The 24,211-nt window shown below is 41.7% G+C and overlaps 1 protein-coding gene across 4 annotated transcripts in view; it reads right to left on the bottom strand.

Annotated features, from left to right (window-relative positions):
• DYNC1I1 (dynein cytoplasmic 1 intermediate chain 1) overlaps nucleotides 1-24,211 on the bottom strand; it is a gene marked incomplete in the record, with an annotated part of 184,853 nt that overhangs the window by 62,563 nt on the left and 98,079 nt on the right. For all 4 annotated transcript variants that reach the window (XM_021388558.1, XM_021388560.1, XM_021388559.1 and 1 more), the window contains 4 exon segments: nucleotides 8,700-8,825; nucleotides 14,219-14,318; nucleotides 15,457-15,619; nucleotides 23,345-23,434. In XM_021388558.1, the coding sequence (XP_021244233.1) occupies nucleotides 8,700-8,825; nucleotides 14,219-14,318; nucleotides 15,457-15,619; nucleotides 23,345-23,434 (479 nt within the window).

Here is a 24,211-nt window from a genome sequence, read left to right as displayed (position 1 = left end):
CAAAATTTAAGTGGGACGAATAATGTAGTGTGTTTGTAAGTATCAATAATCTAAGCCATCTGCAAAGGAATGGTTTTGGAAAGGCATCTCTTCCAGGACACTGTGGATTTTGTCACTGCTTGAGGTTTTGGCAAATCATTAATATCACTACAATTTTCTCTTATGAAATGCAGTTTTTGACTGAGATATTTTTTTTCTTCCTTAGCTAGCTAAAGTTTAAAAATACAGCATGTCTAACTCTGCAAATTCAAAGGTTAAGTTTTCTGCAAATTGCATCATATTTGAATATTGCATATTAGATGCCAGTAATTCAGAAATGTGCATAGGTTGCTCTGAAAGTAATGCCTCCTATTTGTTTCCATGGAAACTACAACAGATTCCACAAGCACAATAACACCGTTTTATAGAGCAAAATCTCAGCCACAAATCGCTATTTTTCAACATAGTCACCACCATTAGCTATGCATTTTCACCAGTGATAAAAAAGAGCCTGCATACCACTCGTAAAAATCTGCACCTGTCGTATCAAGATTGGCCAACACATTCTTTATATTGGATCTGAAAGGAAGAATGCATGAACTTCAAGAAAAGGAACAGTATATTTAAGTACAGATACATTACAAATCACTGTTTTAAAATATACCAAAAGCATAACGCTATAGATAGTAGTGGCAGCATATAATTTAAGTGTATGACACTCTATTCTCTCCAAAAAAGACTAGAAGCAGGAACTGCCTAAAATCTACAAAAAAAAAAAAAAAAAGTGTAATTTCCTAATTGTTTGATTCATAATTAAAATCTTAGTTTCAAATGAGGAAGACAATCTATGGCAAGTATTCTGCTAAGCACGGGAACATTCTGATGCTAGCAGACATTCTATGCATAAACAGTTCTCACGTAATTCAGAATGTTAATTACTAATCGGGAAATTGCACCCACCTTTTGTATGAGCAGTCATTTCACAGATCGATGGGATATGGCATACAATTATGCTGTTATAATGTACACCTCAGCTTTGATGGGAGTGTTGCTTTTCAGGGTTATGCACAAGATAACAATAGATCAAAGTCATCATGGAAAAAAACTCAGCTTTGCTAAGGGGTAGGAAAGAAAAAGGTGAATTCCAGGAAATGCACACAACTCTCTGCATCCAGTTCACATCCCTTCTGTCTAGACACCTATGCTTATCTTCTCTTCACCGTTACTATGAAAAATATCATGATTTGGTTTTGTGTGAAAATAGTCAGTTTTAGGAGAGATTCGGATTGAAAGGCTATGAGGAAAACATGGCATACTTTTTCTTGAGCTGCCACTAGCGGCCACATTAACAGCTGTGGCATTTTAGCAATAAAGCAGGAAGGGGCTTTTGTTACTGGTGATCTCAGGACTGGATAAGACACTGTGGCACCCAAACCAGAACATACATTTACACATTTCCAATGCCTTTTTTTGTCCTCCTCCAGTGATGACTCTGAGCTCAGTAGTATCCAAGAAACTATCCCTTGTACATCTGGTCCTTTGTCCCCTCTACATCACTGCTGAAGGCAGCTCACCTAGGAGCGTGAAAAGTATTTTTCAAAGTCTACATTCATCTTCTGGATGCGTGGGTGTAACTTCTACTGACTCACACACAATCTCTCCACAAGTCCTGGAGCAGTAATCTTAGGCCAAACAATACTTATTTTTAATTGCCAAAGGCTAGAAGTGGTGCAAACACCAGTCAGCTGAGAACAGGAGGAAGAGTGTAAAAACAAAGTCTAAGAGGAAAGACATGGGCTCTTGCTTACTGAAATCCTCATAGCACAAGACATGCTCTGTGTTCCTGTTGGGACAAACACGACAGGACAGTGAAAAAAAAAAAAGAGTTTTAAAATAAGAACAAGAATAAATGTATCCTTCTGTCACTAGCCATAGTTGAAACTTCTCTCTCCTAGTAGCATAGTTAGAAATTCCCCCAAATTTAAATGCAAAACTGTGCACCTATGCATCTCCATGGATCATGACAGTGTGCAAATGACTACATAAACACAAGTGTAGTACCAGCACTGTGTCCTGTGGAACAGGCAAAGAAGAGCTCTACTCAGCTCTACAAAGATCATCTTACCAATGGTGCACAAAGGAAAGAAACAGGAATGAAAACAAAACAATCTTTAGGTCTATGAAGAAGCCTGGTTCCATTTTCCAGCGTTTGGATATGTATTACAGAAATTCTCCAACAAATTTGGGTCCTTGGGCCCCAGAGCATTTCCAGTATGAGAGTTGCCTCAGCATCTTCACAATCAGACATTCAAGGGTCCACTTACCAGAGAACTTCATGTTTAGGATCACAAGATAATTCAGGTTAAATAAGACCTCAGGAGATCTCCAGTCCAACCTCCTGCTCAAAGCAGGGACAACTGTAAGATTAGACCAAGCTGCTTAGGGCTTCTTCCAGCCTGTCTCAAAATGACAACAGTGGGGGCTGCAAAACCTCTCTGGACAGCCTGCTTCAATGCTTGACTGCCCTCATGGGGCAAAAGTTTTCCCTTAAATGGAGTCTGAACCTCTATTTTATTTCTCATTCTCCTAATGCGCACCAAATTGCAGTGGTAATTCATCAAACCTAGCTCTCCTCTGTAGACCTTTTCTGGGGGAAAATTTGCAGCCTTCTCAGAGCCATATGTCTTTGAGATTTGAAGCATTTTAAGGACAGATCACATGTGCCCTCTCCCACTAGAAACTGAGGAACTGTGCAGATCATCTCTGGGGCTGGAAACGCTGCAGGTTTTCTTTGGCTTGCTTGATTTTACTTGGGAAACTCTGGAAAGCTTGAAGGAAGGCTTAGGGTCCATCTATTCTTCTGACTCTGAAGAACTGAATCCTACGTGAAACTTAGCAGGAACAAAATGAGGAAGTCCTTGTGGAAAAACACCAATTATCACCAAAAATTGCTTATTTTTTTCAAGAATTCCAGGTATACTTTCTTGACAACTACATTTTTTGTAATACTTCTGTTACTTCAAAGTTGTGGAGGGACTGACCTCTGGTTTGGCCTCCAGAGTGACGGAAACTCAAGGACAAGAGCAAAAGGAGGATATTAGTCATATATGCTGTTACTGCAGCCTTATCCATACATGAGTCTCATGGATTTGGGCACTCAGCACCTTTAGGAGGCAGGCTGCTGGAGCAAAAAGTACATCTGAAGGAATTTAGGTTGATTTTGAAAGGGCAGACAACAACAAAGAAACCAAATCAGGAAAAAAAAAAAAAGGCAACTCCAGCCAATATCTGCCACTAAATACAGCCCTTCACTTACCTCAGTGCATCTAATTCTGAGATGCACATTTCTGACTCCATCCATTCAGCTGAAAACGGAAAGACCACACTAGCATAAGCAATGAAGAGTGGTCAAACACATAACTTAATGACAGTGTATAGAAGCCACTACAAAAAAGATAGGGGAGAATGAAACATTTTGCGGTGCGGTTGAGTGGCTGATTTCTGTACCCAATCCACCAATATTTTCCAAGTATGGACAGCTTTTCTTGAAATTAAAATAGAAAACACAAGCCCCATATCCCACAAAATAATTAAAAAAAAAACCTGACAGTTTAGCAACAAGATGGAACCAACCAAGCAAATCTGACTGCATGGCATTTTAGGAAAAGGACAGAAATAGCTGCAGCTATTAAAAGTGATAAACTGCCGAAATCTTTTTGTGATTATGCTAGAAGTCAATCTGACTTCTTGAGAGAACTCATAAATGCTTACTGCTTTCTCAAATGAAAAAGCTACTTCACATATGCTCTCCTTCCTTAAAAATAAACTCCATGGAGTTACTTCTAAGTGTCAGCTTTGTACTTTCCACTGCCTTTTTGAGACATTTGGAAGGAGGAAATTAATACATGAGGAAATAATCTAGAATAAATCAGTGTAGTTGGTTTGTTGTTGTTGTTGTTGTTCCTGCTGTCATTACATATGTTGTAAGAAAGCAGAACTCATCAAAGCTTCCAAACTCAATGCAGAGTCCTCCAAATCAGAGACTAAGATTGAAAGCAGTTTATTTGCTCAGCACTAGTATCTATAGCTGTATTTCTCTACCTTTCCTTTCATGAAGTGACGTATGTTTGAAGCTCACATCCAGATACCTCAGCCAACTTTAATAACCTCTCTTCAACTCCAGAAGAAAGGAAATGGTTTGTAGCATCTTCAAGTCTCCTAGACCCACTGATTATTTCTTTCCCTCTTGTCTTCCATCCCTGCAGATCTGCTCTAATTCAAAAGCTAGAAAATCTGGTATAAGACCAGTACTGTACCTATGCTTATAGGCTCTGCTAAAAGGGAGGGTACAAAAAGATCAGACTTCAAGTCCACAGTTCAGAGCAAAGACAGTTGGAGTTCTCATTTACCTCACTCCATCAGCGATGTTGATGCAAAATTTCAGATACTTCTTTAGGTCACTTTGGCTTAGGAAGCTTAAATCAGCCTATCCAGAAACAGGAGCAACACTATGGGCAGAGATGACTGTAATTACATAAAAACCGGGCAATTTACTACAAACAATCCTCCTAATTAATGCAGTGTAAGGTAGATTTTTTTCTTGTTGATGTTCAGTGAAAAAACATATAAGGGACACATAAGCATTTTCTAAGAGAGTAAGACTGAGAAATAATATGATGCTCCTCTACCAATCAATAGTACAGAAATGATCACAGCCAAAGCCAGCCTCATGCACAGCATGAATCAATATAGGATTGAGCTCATGTTGAGCTCAATATCATATCATCAATAACTTCACCATACTATTTTCATTTTTTTCACCCCCATCTAAATGCAGACTAACAGTAGCTGAGAGAAACAGTGTGAACTACTGCTCAAAATTCTCTCACCAAACTGGGGGAGAGTCAATATGATTTCCATGTCTTTGCTGGAATTCATTCCCTTTCTGGATACTGCCAAACCAACCCAACCAGGGCTGACTCATCCACAGGGCCTCATAAAGTACTTCTGAAAGTCTTGGTTTTTGCCTTTGGAATGCACTGCATTACACCAACAGTTTGTGATGCTCCAGCATGGGGGAAGAGGACATCCCTGACTTTTCCCTACAAGGAAATTCTCCGTCTGCATGCTACAGTATTAAAGACATGCTCAATTTATTCCTCAGTACCTAAGGAAAGCATTGGGCATTCGTTCCTTTGGCAAATGATATCACCCTTTCACTTTGATTATGCTTCTGAGACAATATTTTTTTTGCTTGCATAGGAAAACAAATGAACAAAGTGCCAAGCCCTCACTCTTCCTTGCATTCCCATTTTGAGTCTTGTGGTAAAGAGATGTATGATGAGCTATAGAGGAAAAAATCTGTGGGACTCCCAGCTAAAATACTGGCAGCACATCACTGGATAAAACAGAAACACAAAAATCTAAACAAGGGCAATAACAAAATGAGTAGAAGAAAAGAAGTATTCCACAGGAGGAAAAAGTAGAAACCAGTAGGACTGCTTTGTTTAGAAAGGATTTGATAGGATTCTATATGACAGTTCACATGAATTAGTGAGTAGGATGAACAAGCCCTGCTGGTCATTTTTTTCCCTTGATACACATTAACTAAAACTGAACCCAGTATCTGTAGCACAGCATACTGGAGAGCTATGAAATTTTCTACCACCCAGGCTGTATTAATGAGCCAACAGCCTAATGTGAGATTAAACTGTGCAAGAATTTCATAACAGTAACATAATTTGTGACAACAGCTGGGATAAACATTTAGCGAATACATCATCCCTCACATTCGAGGACTGAAATCAAATGCTTTTCTGAGTGGAGTTAGGAAAAAAAGTTCATCACTAGTAGATTTTTACATCATTGCCTGCCATGACTGGCAGATAACTTCAGTTGAAGCCCATAGCTTCTGGCAACTTTTGACAAAGGTGTTGGGAAAGACTGACCTTTGGTCTGAGTGACAATTTTGGTGATCCTATGTAAGATTACAAAAAGTCAGGAAAAGTTAAAGAAAGTGAAGAAATTCCTTGGCAATCATTTCATTTAAATCTTTGTAATATACCAGGAAAGGCAAAAAAAACATGGTACTTAGTTTCAGGAATTCACCAAATGTGCACAAGAAGTCAAATTACTGAAAGTTCTACCTGTTGAAGTTTAAACAACTCTCCAGGGATATTTCACATATCTATTTCTACCGATGCCACTGGAACACCTGAGGTGGAATTTCTCGTAGAGAAATGGCTTCATAAACCATTGAAGTCTATGGCTTCAAAGAAGAGTCCTGCAGGAGTTCCTCTATAGTCACATCTGAAATGAGTTTCTACTTGTTTGTATCTCACTCTGAGTTCAAAAACCAAAAGGCAAAAGATTAGTCACAATCACATAGTGTTTATTAAGACCACATTTTAATAGAAACTCTTTGGAAAAGTAAATAGAGATCTACTGGGAAAATATGCTCCAAGTAATGTATGTTTGTCATATCTTGGTAACCCAGCTGTAACACCAAGGTATGTTCAACTCTATCTGCTGGGCTGGACTCTCATAAGGCCATGTATTGCTGAAGAAAAATTGAGCATGTCTCACAGAGGACCTAGATGAATGACTGAATCAGGGAATGTTTCTTTTGCAAAATGGTAATATAAATGTTATGGGGCTAACTAATAATACAGTAGGTTTGCACTAACTGAATAACTGAATTCCAGACTTTGAGGTAAGAAAATCTTTTTTCTCATTTTCCATCTGAGTCAGTTAGCACAAAGCCTCAGCCTCTGTTCAAGAGACCAAGTCTCATACTTTTTGCTTCCCTCGTTGTATAATGTGAGTATCCTTGTCCAATGTGAGATGCAGAGGATATTCCACATATCAGAAGCCTAATTATGGTGATTCCAACATGATTCCATCTCTTAACAAACTCATAATGCAAATTATCCGTGGACAGTTTGACCAAGAAAATAAATATTTTCCCCAAACATAATAACTGATTTCATTTCACTGAAATATGATTAATCCAGGATGTATGTGAAAGCATAGTACCACACGCGTCTCTCAAAATTCACAGGCTTTAAGGTTCCCATACTAAAAAGTGAAACATGCAACTGAATAGGTGAATTAGACAGAAGCCCACCCAGGCCAAATCTTCAGCAATTACTTTGCCCTACGTATGTTTTTCTAATGGAAAATACAGCCTGTCTCAGTGCTTTCAATTTATTGAGTCATATCTCCCCTTGTTTAAGTGTACTGACTTTAAAAACTAGACACATTTTTTAACTAACAGACTATTGTTATACCTGTAGTCAATCTCTCCTTCGTGCACTCAGTAGCTGAATCTAGGTATTAACTCACAAAATCAGTCTAGTTCAAAGATTATTCTTCCCAAAACTGCAGTGGGTATCTCTTCTCTTGAATATTTTGTTTAAAACATCAAGCTGCATGTACATCCTAGAAGAATTTGAACATGGGATCTGAGCTAAGATCTTAAGCATTCTGAAAGAACACATCAGTCTACTGAATATGATATCCAGAAAAATACAAGTTCTCATTTCAAAGGTAATACACACACACACACATATACATGTATATATATAAATCTATATGGCATTTTTTTCCGAGCAGGCCTAGACTCCTTCTGAAGTTGTTTTTCAGCATGGCAAATTAGAAAAACATGCCCAGAATTAAAGGTTACTTAATCGGGTTGAAGCAGTAACTTCAATTCCAGCAACTCCCTCCCACTACGTTACATCTGATAATGTACCCAAGTCCAAACAGAAACTTAGTTCAAAAAGATGTTTGGTCCTTGAATGTAAAATGACACTTAGCTTACACAATTAGCCAGGTAATACATATCCTTCCAAGAAAAGCAATTTTTACCGCAGAAAAATCTGCATTTTACTAATCTCTGATTGTTAAGTTTTACTTGCTGAAACTTTTCCATATGGCTTTCTGAATGCCACTGTCCTGTATTTAATTACCACAAAAGGATATTAATAAAGAGGTTGGAAATTTGGCCCAAGTCCTGTTCCACAATTTGGCCAGTTTGATGGAGAGAGAGCCAATGTCAATTGACATTTCTGTCAATACAAGGCTGTGCCACTTCACACAGAAAAGAAGTGGGAAAAGAAGAGTAAACAGACCTATGGAAATAAAACATCCAGCTATTTTTGAATGGCTCATAGACTTCCAAAACAGCATGGTCATAAAGTAGCATTGAGTGAAGTGAAATACTGGTCAGCTAGCATAAAGGACAGTCAAATGGGAATTGGTGGAGTAATCCTTGTAATCGAGACAGTTTTTATCAAGCTGTAAGATGCATGTCCCGAAATGCACAGTGTGCTTAAGAATTTTTAAGGCAGAACATGATATTGAGCAGAGCCAAGGCAAGGATGCAAGGAAGCTAACGTGGGTGGGAAAGCATATGTTGCTGTTTGGATGAGGATGAGGAAGTGGTACACCACAGTTACTTCATAAGTGCAAGGGCTTTATAAACTAAATCTCTTAGGAACTGTTTTAAATAGACAAAGAATGACACACAGTCCCTGACAGGCTTGCAGTATTGTTCAAGAAGGCTGGATTCCTTCTCAAAACATTGGACTGCTGCTTGTACTTTTTCCAAAAAATGCTTATTTTTAACCTTAGCTTCTTCATATAAACACTGGGGCAGATGCACCACGTAGTAAACTTTGTTTTGTCTACCATGAAATTAATGGCTTCCTCTTTCTTACCTGACAATGGAAAACATATTCTGGTGTGGTTTTCTTGAACTTCATGTTCCATACCAAGGCTACTCCATCAGGCTCATGTGGAGCATCTTCATTATTGTTATAAGATGCAACCATCAACTCAGGGTACTAGGAAAAAACAAAAAAGAGAATGAAATAAGATGGATGATAAAGAAAGTATGCAAAATCAGATGAGAGAGAAATAATCTCACCCTGCATATGGAATATCTGGTTTTAATTATCATAGAATCATAGAATCATAGAATCATAGAATCATAGAATCATAGAATCATAGAATCATAGAATCATAGAATGGCTTGGGTTGAAAAGGACCTCAAAGATCATTGAGTCTCAACCCCCCTGCCAAGTGCAGGGTCGCCAACCACTAGACCAGGCTGCCCAGAGCCACGTCCAGTCTGGCCTTGAATGCCTCCAGGGATGGGGCATCCACAACCTCCCTGGGCAACCTGTTCCAGTGCATCACCACCCTCTGTGTGAAAAACTTCCTCCTAATATCTAACCTACATCTCCCCTGTCTCAGCTTAAAACCATTCCCCCTTGTCCTATCGCTATCCACCCTCACAAACAATCAATCCCCCTCCTGTTTATACGCTCCCTTCAAGTATTGGAAGGCCACAATGAGGTCTCCCCGGAGCCTTCTCTTCTCCAAACTAAACAAGCCCAGTTCCCAGGGTGCTCCAGCCCTCTGATCATCTTGGTCGCCCTCCTCTGCACTCGTTCCAAGAGCTCCACGTCCTTCTTGTGCTGGGGGCCCCAGTCCTGGACACAGTACTCCAGATGGGGCCTCACAAGAGCCGAGTAGAGGGGGACCACCACCTCCCTCTCCCTGCTGACCACTCCTCTTTTAATGCAGCCCAGAATATAGTTGGCCCTCCGGGCTGCCAGCGCACACTGCTGGCTCATGTCCAGCTTCTTGTCCACCAGGACCCCGAAGTCCCTCTCCGCAGGGCTGCTTTCAAGTACTTCTTCCCCCAGGTTGTATAAATACCTGGGATTGCCCTGGCCCAAGTGCAGCACCCTGCACTTGGCCTTGTTGAACCTCATTAGGTTCTCGTGGGCCCACTTGTCCAGCCTGTCCAGGTCCCTCTGGATGGCTTCCCTTCCTTCCAGTGTATCGACTGCACCGCTCTGCTTGGTGTCATCTGCAAACTTGCTGAGGGTACACTCGATTCCATCGTCTATGTCATTGATAAAGACATTATAATACATGCAAGTTCAATCACAGTATTTTGCTACATTGTGGTTTTACATTTTACTTGTCCCTGATGTCCTTAAAGCCCCTGCTCCTTGCTCTGTATCAGTTATTCTCACATACCACAAAGGCAACATTATTTTCTGCATATGATTCTCAGAAAAGACAACTAACAGGATATTTATAAAGGGAAGTAGAGCAAGGAATTCAGTTAAAAGGAAAAATCTGAAAGTTTGAGCAATTGTCGTGTATTTGCTTAACCATTTCTTCAGAATCATTGCCTTAATTGATTTTGATAGTAAAACCAGTGTGAGTATAGCACTTATTCTGAAACTCACAATTCTTCAACATCTCAGAAAACTATTCCTTCTAATTTCAGTGTGCACTCTTCGTATTCACTTATACATAGAAACAACCTGAAAGCTCTTTCAGATGATTCAAATAGCAAACAAATTTTGCTCAATTTTGCAAGACGGTGAGGTCATCTGGTAAAGCTCAGGGTGACATCCAATTCCACTGACTCAGTAAGACTGTTCCAATGAGCGCTCTGAAATCAGATTCATATTTTCTAGTGCACACGTTATCCACTGATGTATATAAGTAGATATGTACTACACACATATATATTTGTTCTGTGTGCATATACATATATATACATATACATAATATATTTCCTGTATTTCTGACACCCCACACCTCTGGTAATGTGTCCTTCCCTCTAAATAGTCCAGGTAGGGTAACGGACCTTATGACACGTCTGGAGAAGAGCACACGGATTCTGGGAGACCAATGATCTAGCAGCCCCAGTTTGTGGGTCCCACACCCTCCTCTTGTAAACTAGGAATGCTTTCATTCAAAATTTCCCAATAATAATTGCAAGTCATTGTCATTGTCTTTCCCAGGTAAGTTCCTGCCAAACCATTCACCACTTCATAGGGGAACAGAGCAGCTGGTAGATGTAAAGGAAGCAGGACAAAGGAACTGCCAGCGATGCTCTGGGAGCTATGAATTTGGTCCATACCAGGCATTTTAAAAATTACGAACACTCTTTTCTGTCATTACCAATGTGTCTTGATGCCCTCTGATCTCAAAATCCATTTGGAAGAAATAATGCATACAGCTGTAATTTTTGCCATCAGCAACTCTTCTTTCCCACTTTGGTACATTTCCATGGATAATACATCATGGAGCTGATGATTGTTCTATTCAAACTATCATTCCATGTAAGATCTGAGTCAGATCTTGGACTCATGGGTGGAAGGACCAACAATGGTGTGTGGCCACCACAGCTGCCTCTTCCCCTTTTTGGAAGAAGGTGGCTCTGATGTGGGGGCACCTACATTCCACCAGAGCCTGGCTGGTGGCACCGCTTGAAAGGGCACCCAAACCATTTCTGAGACTTAGAACATGAACCAGAGAAACTACCTCTTCTACCTCCTCCAGAACTCAGAGACCCAAAGGTGGGTTGATCCCACTCAGTCTCTAGGTGCACCAGCTTGCCCTCCTCTGCTCACATGCCCTCTCAGCTCTCTCTTTTCTCTCCCATGACAGAGATTATAACCACTGCTGAACAGCAAGCTTAGCTTCTCCTTTGAACCTTCTCATTCCATACTGGCCCTGGTCCAAGGAAGCAGCATCTGCAGAAGGCTTTTGCCAGCAAGTCTCATTTTCACCAAGCAGGTCAGGTACCATTTGGGCAAGCAGCTGAGCCCATGCTATTGAAGGGGTAGTGACCTCGGCAGGCAGAAGTGCCAAGCCCTTCACAGCAGGAGACAGGACATGAGCAGTCATGGGCACAAGTTTACAGGCTCTTTGGGGTTTGTTCATGCTTCTGGAGAGTTTAGTGAGCATGTTCTGGTTGGCAGCGCATCTGGCCATAAACAAACACTGACTCAAACCTTGCTAGTCTATACATAGGTTTTGCAATCAAGGTTTATGCAACAGACTGGTAACACAGTTTCAGGTGTACAGACACCAGGGTCACATCCAGCTGGGCAGTGCTAAGAAAAGCCTTTTGACTCTTCAAGAATGGAGCCAAGTGCATCACCATAAATCCACTGGACTGCTCCACCAACTTGCATTTACAGCTGTTCAGTCCTCACTGGGCATCCATCTGTCCCAGACCACAGCTGAGAACAGCATGGAAATGCTGCAGTATGAAAAAGCATTTAGGGCTGCTGCCTGAGAGTCAAGAGGATGCAGCAATGACCCTGTGGCTGTAGCTTTCCTGGCTTCAGGCAAGCTGTTACCTCCTCACAGACAAAGCAAGGTGATCCCATGCTCTGTTTACATTCACTCTGCCCGGCTTTTCCCTCAGTTCCTTGATGAAGGATTGAGTCAATCTTCCCTTTGCTCCACAAAGAATCAAGGGGCTGGTGGTATGAATGATCACACATGTTTGGGACTGTATTTTACATGCGACTAGGAACAGAATAACTTGTTTAATCAATGCATCAAGCCCCTTTGTTGAAATAAGCTTTTATTTGCCCCCAGGATGTTTTGCAGCAACAGTTCTATCACAGAACATTGAGCAATGTATTCCGCAGTTCCCATGACTGTTTGAGCTGTCCTTTGGCACACTGGACACCGCCATGGCCTGCAGCGTGTGTGAGAAGCAGAGCTAGTGGTCAGGTGAAAGGCCTCCAGCTGGCTCCAGTCCCAGCCGCACTGCAAACCTCGGGGCAAGTCAGGGAGGCCTGGTGCCTCTTCCCAGGCCAGGGACAGTGCAGAGGAGCCCCAGCACACAGAAGCCCCTGCAGGGTGACAGCAAGCTGAGCATGAGGAGTTAACGGAGGGGAAGGCAGGAGGGGCCACCCTGGAACAAAGAGGTGGGAAGCAGAACATGTCTCCGTGCCCCAGGGGCTGAGCAATTACATTTGGCAGCGCTCTTCTGAGGCGGCTTTTTTTCTTGCTGCCCTGGGAATACAGTCAGAGCTGCCTGTTAGGAAAACATCAGATAAGAATTCCATGTAATTTCCAGCCTCTGAACAAGTGAACAACCTAAGATAAGTGTTTCCTCAGGCTTATATTTGATTTCTGTGGAAATCCATATGTGCTTATAGGCCACCCACATCACACCAGTGCGTACCTGTCCTTAAGCTGACATTTTGTACAATAGCAAAGAGATAAATCCTTCCTTTTGCACATGGGGCATGAGCTGGCTATCACAAGCAGCCTTTGCACACATGGAACAAGTTGCAGTGGGCTGCTGTGCGCACAGCCCCAGCCCTGGTCAGGCTTGCATGGCCTCCTCCATGCAGCCTGCTGCCACACTCCCTGAGAAGCACCCAGAGTGATGGAAGCAGACCTGTGGTCATTTCAAGGGAAAGGCAATAGAGCTGGATACAAGAATCACTGTGTCCTGTGCTACTTATCCTCTCCTCAGTACAAACACACCACAGGCACAAGTCTATGTTCTCCTGGAGCAATTTAATTATATCTGAACCACGGACCCTGGAGCAGAGGCTCCCTGGTTCCTTTCCCAAGGAAACCAGCTGCTTTGCTCCAGGCTGACACCTAGGATCAGGCTAACAGGGATTGAAGCAGAGAGGATGAGGGACAGCTGGTATGAAACTGGAACCAAACAAATTTGACAGGACCTGTGGTGATGTGTGCATACTAATCCCAGCTCTCCAACAGAGTAACTAATTAACCTGGTTTCTCTGTGCTGCTGATGTGGCTGTATTGGTTTGGGGAAGCTGAAGCAGCTCTCCAGTCAGTTTTCATTTGCAATATGACAGTACTTTGTGGTGTGCAGAACTTGGATAGCTTCCAGGCACGTTACTTCAGCATGCTCCCTGTGCAGCTGCAGTGTCCTCTTTCGTAACTTGAAGAGAGGACCCAGCATTTTCAGAAAGACCTCTTTTTGATCTTTTCAGGTTGCTCAGGTACTTTTACATTTTGAATGTTAGTACATAAAAAAAATAAAATTTTATTCTTGTTTTATTTTAATATATTATTTATAACTGTTCATTAAAATGAAATGTTAATTATTTAGTTAATTATTTTTCATTAATATAATTTTAAAGCTTCTGTCCTAAAAGGAATTTCATGTGATGAAGGACTAGAGAGGGGAGGAAAAAAAGAGAGTCCTTTACTCTTGGTAGGTTTTTTAACCTATATTTTTAATACAAAATTCTGACTTTGAAGATCAAGTAGCATATATTAAAAAAAAAAAAAATTGACAAATTCCCGCTACTCTCCATTGTGGAGAAACATGCGTTCATTCTGCAAAAATGATGCTGGCCATATTTTTTTAGGAAGACACTGGAAGTCATATAGAAACATATCTACCAGCTTCACATCTTACCTGCAGAGACCAATCCATACAGGTGACAACACGATGCTTTGACCAATGCTCATCATAGAACTGACGGTTAAAAGAAAGGTTGGCTCCTGCTTGAACATCTCTGTGAATTCAAAAAAAGTGACACTTCTTGAAGTAACGGAGTTCAAATGCTCTTAAAATCAATGAAGAAGTTTCCAACTACTTTTTCTCAGATCTCTGGAAAAGTTTACCACCTTGATTTAATTGCTTTCACCAACGGTCTTCAAGGAGTAATGACTTTGCACCATGGAACCAATTTTACATGTATTTCACCCAGCCAGATTTCTTAATTTCCACAGCCTTCTTGCCTTCTCTAGCTGGCTCTTTTGGGACACCCATACCACTTTTGTCTCCCAGGACCAAGTCTGATCCTGGCATTCAGCACCTCCTTTTCTGAATCTTCATGCCCAAGCTACAACCAAATCTCTCTTCCTTTTGACCCCCGAAATGTTCAAGTTACAGCATCTCCTCCCAGCCATGGAGATGGCAGATGCCTTCCGGCACCACTGTGACTGGCTGAAGCTCAGTGCTGATCACCACTGCTGCACCGCTGCATTCAGTTGTCATGGGGCGATGCTCTGGAGCAGCCTCCTGTAAATTCAGCACAGCACAGCTCCTGATTTGCCAAGAGGCTTCAGTGGATACACAGCTGCTGAAACCTAAATACTTCCTCTCAAATTAGCAAGCGTTGCTTCTTGCACTCCTTATCCATTGCTGAACATGCAATGCGTCACCTTCTGTCTTGCGTGTTTAGATTGCAGACACTTCAGGAGATTGTCATGTTCATCCATACAGTGCACAGCACAGTGCAGTCTGTTACTGACCTGAGGCATTAGTATCTGCAGAAATACTAGGATTAAAGCATACAGATGTACGCCTCTTGAAGTACACATGCACACTACATATCCATGTGTACAAATACATTTCTATGTTTCAGTTATTGTTCAATGATTCTTTCATCCAAAAACTGAAAAAGACCAACAACAATTTGAGTAATACTTTAAAGGAGAAAAGAAAAAAAAACAAAAAACAGAGCAATAAAGTATTAAACTGTTTTACAGAATAATTTAGACTAATAAACTGACCCAAGAATTCAAGGGGAGGTTTTAACCTTTTCTTAACTATAAAAGAGTTTAGTTTAGTTTCAAAATTAATGCTTCCTGGCATTGGTATTCTTTTCATAAGCTTATTTTACAAAAGCGAGCAAAACTCAAACTGACCCATCTTTCTCTTCTACGTCTCTGCCACTGTAGTCAAAGAATATGTCTGAATCTTCAGCCAAAGCTCGCTCAATTACACGTATTGTCCGGTCAAAAAATATCAGGAATTCTTCTGAATGGAGAACTTGCTGTTTTTCTTCTTCTGTCAGTTCTCTGGGAGGAGCTTGGAAAAGGAAAAGATGTAGTTAAGAGTATGACATTTCACTCCTTTCCAAATGAATCAGTGTCTTCACAAAGTTTCTTTAGACATGAAAGATCACTGTAGCACCATCAGGGCAAAAATCAAAGCTTTACTCTTAAAATCATGACTAAGAATTTTTTAGTAGAGCTAAACATGCTCCTGTATGTTACCAGAAAGTAGCACTTACATAGAAGAGATCCTATATCTTACATATTTATTATTCTGAAATGGAAAATACTTAAAGCCCCAGATAAAATAAACGCAGTGTTCCTATTTCAGGAAATTGCTCTGACTGACGTTTAGGCAATACCTAGCTTGGAAAAACAGAACACTTATGTAACAGGGGATCTGTCAGAGGAGCCAAAGATAAAATAATCTTCTCAACTTATAGTACAGTTCTTTGTATTAAAAGGTTTCTCATAATCTCTCCCTTCCCTTCTTCCAATTTCTTCTTGGTATCACTGATAAATTCTGTCTTTGGGCTTTTGTGAAGCAATGAAGTAAATAACTGAAGACACTCTCTGAGGCAGCAAAATCTAAAGTGACCAACCAAACTCCATTTTCTCTCAGGCAGATTTATTCCTTTCAAGGCAATCCCAAGAGCCAGAGCAACAAATGCACTGTGCATTGGCCAGGGCTGCTTGGGAGGGGTGGGAGCAGCCTTGGGCAGGACAGCCTGGTCCCTGCAAGACAGAGCTGCTCCTTTCCTTTTGGCAGAGATGCCAACTCTTTCGTTTCAGAAGGCTATTTCCAGCATGACCCTTCATCTGAAAATTTCAGGAAGCACCAGTTTCACTTATCCATCAGTTTAATGACCTGTTGGTAAATTACAGTTAAAACGTGAGCATTTGAGGAAAGAAAGTTGGATGCTGTTATTGCTGAGGTGCAAAATTCTGTTCTCAATTACACCAGCAGGGTCATAGTGATAATATAGCAAAGTTTTGTGTCAGTTATGCCTCTGCCAGCATGTGATTTGAAACAACCATTTTAGTCGTGTTTCAGAATCATTTATATTTTGAAAAATGCCATTAGCATCTGTACAGTTACACCAAACCAACTTTGCAACTGTGTCAAATTCACAGCTTGGAAAGCACTTTTGGCATCACAGGAGTTATGCTAACAGAAAACCGTTCCAAATTCATGATTACAGACACAAACAGACAGCTTTACTGCAGAATTACAGAAAGAGATGTAGCCCTTGCTCACCATCCCATGCCCTGTGGCTCATGCTGGGTTTTTTGCTGACAGCTGCCCAAAGAGGCATTTGCAGGTGTTTGCCTGGATACAACTCCACCGCCAGCCCCAGGGGCAAGGATGGATCTGGAGGCACAGGAGGCAGGAGAAACACCATGGCCAGCAGTTGTGCAGTGCTCAGCTCCCCAGTTCGCAGGGTATTTGCTTCTAGAGCACTCTCTGTGCTCAGGAGAAGCTGTTATCACCCCAATTAGGTTTGGCTAGCCTGCTCAAAGCTTTCGCTCTAAAAGACAAAATCTCGGTCAAAATGGTGGAGGAGCAATTTGGCACTCAGGAGATGAAGCAGATAAGAAGGTAGAAACTTTAGCCCCAGTGGTCTCCTGTGGCCTTGGCCCTCTGCCTCCTGCCACTAGGTTCATGGTCCCTGCAGAGCTCCACACATCCAGGGACAATCTCTGTCCCCTGCACGGTCCCCCTGCACAGCAGAGCAACTATTACCAAGGGGGGAGCACTATTTGCTTCTAAGTGCTTTAGACAGAAGCAATGCATATGAAAAAAAGAGAATGACTAGCAAAAAGTACAGGTTGACCTATTGCAGCATCCACTACCAAACAGTAATTGGCACTAGGGGAACTTACCTGGCAAGGAAGCCTGTAATGAGGCAGTATCCCACTGTCACCACTAAAGCATCGCTTTCTGAGAATCAAAGGCAACAAGCACGACAGGGCAGCAAAATGGCATAAAAGGGGAGCAAATAACTGCAAACGCAACTAGAAAACTCACTTTACACTGCTCCAAATGCTAAAAATTATTCGCTAAGTCAAATAGCCTCTACAGGTTGGAGATATAAATTTATTATTCGGTCATTTGCCCACCTGGAATGGCAAAGAAAATACAACAAAAAATCAATAGAAAGGAGATAAGCAAAAACTAAACAGCTTGGGAGCTGTGGGGTGTTCACAAGCAATGGAGACACAAATGATTGCAGTTCTACCTCAGCAAAATCTCCCTTGCAGTTAGCAGCGATCTGTGGGAGGCCAGCAGTCTATTTATTAAACCCTCTTCGGCATCAGAAACACCTTGGCTAAAGTTTGTAGGGCATAAATCAGCTTACCTCATCCACCCGACTGACACACCAGATGCCCCCTGGCGATATTAAGCTTCATATTTTAACCTTATTTTCTTCTTTCATTCGTCTGTCTCTGAAGTTTTATTTGAGGCAATCTCTCCTTGCAAGAATGTTAACATCTTTACTTTTTCCACTGTAAAACATTTCTGTAACTACTGTAAATACACGGAGTAGAAGAAAAAAAAAAACAACAAAAAAAAACACCACACAAAAAAAACCATACAAGCTTGTTCTTTCAGATATGAAGATTTTCTAACCATTTATCTTACAGAGCTGCTTCCATTTTCCCCTTGTTCCTGTCTGTCCATTACCTTGAATAAAATAAAAAGAATCTATGTAATTTTCTTCAATTTCTCTTCCAATCTGGAGGCTTTCGGTTACTTTGATCTCAGCTTTCAAGAGACACAGACTCTCTTCAAGAAAAACTACAAGAAACCTAAGTAGCTGATCAAAGTATTTCTTGTTTTGTTTTGTTACAGAGACCTATGTGATGTGACAATGTCTCCAGAAATTCTAGGGAAGAATACAGCATTTTCCATCAAGTGTCTTCTCTACCTGGAGTAAAAACCAAACAAACCACATCTAACCCTCCGCGACTAACAAAGCCCAGAACGATGCTTGGCTCCCCAGTGCTGGAAGTTACATGCTCATTGCATGATGTGCAATGAAAGCTACCAAAAAGGAAGCCCCCCACTTGGAAAAAAAACTGATACGAAAGCATTTCCTTAGATTGCTAGGAAGTAAGCTAAAAAATGCTCCAGTCTTGTACTTATCTGATAGTAGCAGGACAATGGTAAATAAAGAGTTGTGATAACAGTGCAGGATCAAATTCACAAGTATTTAAAAAACACAGTTTGAGTCTTCTCCTGAGGGAATCAAAAAGATATTTAAAAAACAGAGAAAGACCCATATTTAAATAAGTCCAATAGTAGAATACTCTTCTGCAATGCAAGCAATTATGAAAACGTGGTGAAATAAGTGAAGACCATTAAAGAGAAAAAAGAAAATAAGACCAGTAAGAGTAAGGGAATGAAAGAAAGGGAGAACTAATAAAAACAGTAAAGCAGGAAGCAGCCTTGTTATGAGCAAAGAGATATAACGAGAGACAGAAGGAGGTTAGCAAAACCCGTTTAAGAGCTGCATTATTTCTTTCAGTGCACATTTAAATCCATGTAAACTTTAGATGTGCTGACTACTGAGCATGGCAGAAATGTACGGTGTGAGAATCGCAAGGAGCTGACCAGCTCTCTGCAGCTCTTGGTCCCTGTCTCCCTGTGAGCATCCTGTTTTTCTGGTGTCTCACTTTCCTGTTAGGCTTGATATATGCCATATATGTTTGATATATGTTTGATGGATGCCATATCCGAGTTAGGTTTAAAACACAAGTCCCTGCATGGTGCAGTTGCTGAATGTATAATGGGAGATTCTGAAGCACATTTCGGAATTTTTCAGTGCTGGAAAAGCAGTGTCTGGAGGCTTGAATTCAGAGCTCTGCTGGCCAGGGCTGCTCCCACTGCAGGGGCTTGAGGGTCTGTGTCTCTGAGCACACCCAAGCTGAGCTACCAGGACTGATAGATTCCCTGCCCTAGCTGTGGGATTGATGGCAGCAAAACTGTGGGATTGCAGCCTATTACACACACCAATAAGACTGCAGGACCAAGCCACCAGCCTATCCCGCCTCTCCTTTCCTGATGCCAGGGCTGGTGAGAGCTGGGCCATTTCACAACCTGCACCATGAGAACAGCATGGACACACGGCCCTGTGCCCACGTCCAGGGAGGGCACGGCAGGTCTTTGAAGCTGCAGATCCCAGCCTCCCCCCTCACAGCCTTTCATGCTGGTTTCTGTGGATATATCCAGGGCTTCAGATAAATGCAGGTTGAGGCCCACTTTCAAGACCCAGCCCGTCCTGCTGTTCATGTGGTTTCTCCTGACACAAAGAGGCGCCTGAGGTGGAGCTCCAGAGCTCTCTGGCGGTGGAAAGCCCCATCCCACCCGATGCCACAGTTTGGGACCAGGCTCTTGTTTATGTGGTCGGGAGAGGCTGGGAATGGGCAGGGCCCAGCCCAGTTCCCCGGCAGGTATCCCACACTTGGCTCTTCCCAGTACAGCGCGAGACATGGGTGACAGCCAGCAGCCACGTGGAAGAAACATGGCGGGGTCCCGAGGCTTCATACGCTTCCAGCAGCCCACCAGACAGGTCCCCATCTCCCACCCCAACCCAGTGGGGCTACTGCTCTGCCCTCTGTGCCCCCAGGGTAATGGAGGGGTCACGCCAGATGAGCAGGTGTCTTGTGTGCCTTGCAGTGACAGAGGGACAAGTCCAGCACTGGTCACTGCCCTGCTCATGGGTCTGCTGCACTGTCCCACTCAACCCTGCAGCGCAACTCTGGGGAGTGCAGGGGGAAGATGAAGAAATTAAGTGTGTAATAAATGTCTCCAGAATTAAATCGAACTACCTATAAACCACAGAGAGAGAGAAAAAAAATCACGTTTCCTCTTAAAATACCATTATAAAAATAGAGCACTCCTGTCCTGTTGGCTTGGGGAAAGGGACTGGATCCAATCATTATTTTTCATACCGACCTATTTTTGAGTTATGTTCATGAAAGAATTGTCTGCCTCTCTCTCCGAACAGTTCCCTCTCCCATGTTTTTTTTTTTTTTTTTTTACACTCCTATAACTCAAAAAAGGCCATGCTGATTTTTTTAATCTGTTAAAAATGTGCTCCCTGAGCTGAAACCAAATTTCAGCCCAGAGCAAATTTTTACGGCTGGGTTATAAATCCCTGAAAAACAGGATTCATAATGGAAGTGCTGACACAGCCTTAACTACTATATAGCAGTGTGAATGGCGCCACTATAATATCTATTAGAGATTCTTTACAAAGTTTGCAAAATATTGTCTTGCCTTGCAGAGAAAAAGAAGCCAGAGTACTTAATGCCAACATAAACATGCTTTTAACCCATTATGTGCTAATTTGCAGAAAAGCTATTAATTCTGAGTAGGCGCACAGAGCGCACTACCGACAGGAAATGTTCTTAACTCCTGTTTGACTTGTAACATGGTTTTAATCACTTCCATGAAACACAAACGATGGCTTCAAACTCTGAATGTTGCTCAGAACATGAGAAGGGTGATTACAACAGAGAGGAAAACAGGAATTTGTTGGCAAAAGGGCTGAAGCCAAAAGGGAGAGAGCTACAACAAACACTAAAAACGGGATTCCGTTTGCTGTCGACTGGGGATGATTGCTTCATTTGATTCACAGCATTTAATGCTAGCCATCAGCATGCCACTATTTAATCTCTGTCATGACACGTACTGCAGGTCAAGTTCACTTTCTATCAGGCAATGAACATCTTTTCTTCTTCCTTGAACTCAGTGAATTGTTAGCACCTCACAGAGCCGGTTCTGCTAAACAAGCTGTGCCTTGCTTTTGCATTCTGCAGTTTGTGTTTGAGGGACTGATGCTGAACTAATCCTGCTCAGCTACCATTCCTGTGATCTGCTAAGTACGAAGGGAAGCACGTCCCCTAGACTGAAAGAAATAAAAGATGTTGGAGATGGTGTGTGGTCAGCAAAGTACATAAAAAACTTGCTTGAAAGCCCAGGAGAAAGTAGAACAAATCAGTTCTGCAGCGTATTTAGATTCTGTCTTCTTTTCTTTATACAGGAATTTGTGCTTTCTCCCCAGCTAGCATTATTATTATGTGGAATAAATGTGGATGGAATTAATTGTTAGCTGAATGCTACAGGGATATTCAGCAACAAAGGCCAGTGCATAACAGCAGTGATACCAGCTTTTATGGCTTCCTGTTGTCATTAGGAAGAGAGATACTGTGCTAGGCCAGTGATTGCTAGAACTCATGTGTAAGCTGATCCCACCACAGCTTTAGGAGGAAAGATAATTTTTGGAAAAAGTCAGTTTTTCTGTACTGCTGTGCCTCTCGTTAATGTCTCTGCAGACTCTTCTGTGATTCCTCTTCCTGCTGTCACTGCTGCTCTCTTCTGCCTGTGTCAGTGGTGGCTGGGAGCAGCGAGTGAAGCAGAAGGATGTGCAGGGGAAGGAGTGAGCTCCTCCCTCCTTACTTCTACAAGAACCAAATGAACAATGGGCACTGTAGGATTTAGAAGTGGATGATTTCCATGATGCTCTTAAGACAGAAGAAAGATTAATTCATAATCAAAACAGTATGGCTAGGACTGCAACTCACTCCTGTTTATGTGGACAGCAAAAGGCAGTCACTATCCACAGATTCCAGTTTTTCTGACACTGACATAAACCGTGCCAGACTTCCCTGGATGAGAAAGAAGCATCCACTGCTTATTCACAGGCACACAGTCAATGATTTCATGGGCTTCTCTGTAAACTAACTCCACATTTTTTCTATAATGAGACTGTCCTGTGAAAAACAAAACCAAGGTCGCAGAATCATCCTGATAATGATCACCACAGCATGAGGTGACTTAGGCCCTACCTGAGGAAGTAAGTTACCTTTCAAGAAGGTAAACAGTACAATGAGCAAAACTGGCAATAAAGAGCTAAGAAATGTTGGACAAGAAACTCATTTCCTCTCATACTGAATTTCCTGATATTTCAGTTCTTTTCCCAAATTCCACACAAAACAGTCAATACTCTAGTAAATTCCCAGATGAGGAAGACCAAAGAAACTTCACATCCTTCTCCTAATTAGGAAAGCTAGAATGGGTCAAAGTAAATGGGAGGCACCTGGAACATCTAGTGTGTCCAGTGCTGACAAAAACCACTTTGACACAAGCTTGTACAAGAAAGAAGCTGTAACCTGAATTTCTGTCCCTTGTAACAATGGAGAATGTCTCAATCCAAAGAAATTGAAGACCTGGGACTGCCTGGCCTCAGTTTTGACCTTAAGTTCCCTAGGGAAACCCCCACAAAACACTTTGACAGTCTACATTTTCCATTGAAATGGTTTTCTGCTGCAAGATTCCTGTCCCTGTTACTTTTGCCCCTCTCAAGCACACTGATAGTTACGAGCTCTAAGTACCTTTGAAGATCAACCAACTCTCTGGAGCTTCTGGAATGCCCGGCATTCACTTTTTAAATCTTTCACTTAAGTAGGCTATTTAAACCAGAGGACAAGTAAGCACCAGTCCTGGAATCCAAAAATCTCTACTTTGGTTTCCAAATTACGAAGACATGTTGCTTCTTCTGAACAGCAGAAGTCCTACGTTGGGTCACTGGTATACAGTTTTTTGCTTTTATGCCATTAATGTAGTTCTGAATCAATAGAACTTGTGACCATTTCTTTCTTGCATTGTTCTCTATAAGTACTTGTGGAATAACTACTTGTGAGATCAAGTCCTTTAAAATTGTAACATAATTGTTTTTGTTTGATGAAGTACCTTCTTTAGTTTCCTGCTTCTGGTCTTGATTTTCCGTCTCCAAGTCATCCTGTGCTTTTGGCTCCACCATTTCTTCATCATCTTCATCCTCTAAAAAACACAGTGAAAAGGAATTGTGAGATTCTCCACTTCATGGGAAAGGGAAATAACATATCTATCTTTTTTACAATCATTATCTATTAGTAAATACAGGTAAAGCAAAGTGCACAATAAGTGAAACTCTTTACTTTTATACTCAAAGTGTCCCTCTCAAGAGCATTCCCCCAGACTGCAAGATAATCTGCTAACGCAGGGCACCTGCCACTTCTGCTCCCTGTGGCAACTTGCCATCTCAGATGTCATCTGAATATATCCTTGACCTCAGAGATGACTTCTTGGATGGCATGAGAACAGATGCAAACATGTTTCAGCCTGGCAGCTATTCCAAAGCTGGGACACCTGCTATCCAGACACCTCATTTCCAATTCAATTCTCAGCAGATTAATTTATCTTTTGACCTACAGGAAGGGGTTAAATAGAAATCTGACCTCGGGTCAGATGCCACTAGTAAGCAAATAAGCATGGCACAGTTCTGAAAAGTCATCACCGTCAGTGAGGGGAACACAGCAACCAAAAGCAGCATTTACGGCTTAAGAGCCGTTCTTGCATTAATATGAATTTAATGAACACTAAAATTTGACACATGTCAGTTAGTACTGCCAGATGTTTTAATGACCTTTCCTGACCTATGCAAATGTCTCTCTCCCTTTCCCTCTCTCCCCACATTCACATGTTCTCATTTTATTCAGAAGGGCAAACCACTCCTTTCTTTATGCCTGTCTGAAGTTACAACAGTTCTGACTGCCCAAACAAAAACATAATGCAGTA

Source organism: Numida meleagris, chromosome 2 (genome assembly GCF_002078875.1).
Source record: "Numida meleagris isolate 19003 breed g44 Domestic line chromosome 2, NumMel1.0, whole genome shotgun sequence".
NCBI classification, from domain to species: Eukaryota; Metazoa; Chordata; class Aves; order Galliformes; family Numididae; genus Numida; species Numida meleagris.
Note: the sequence above shows the minus strand (reverse complement) of the source record. Positions and strands in the feature narration are given on the sequence as shown.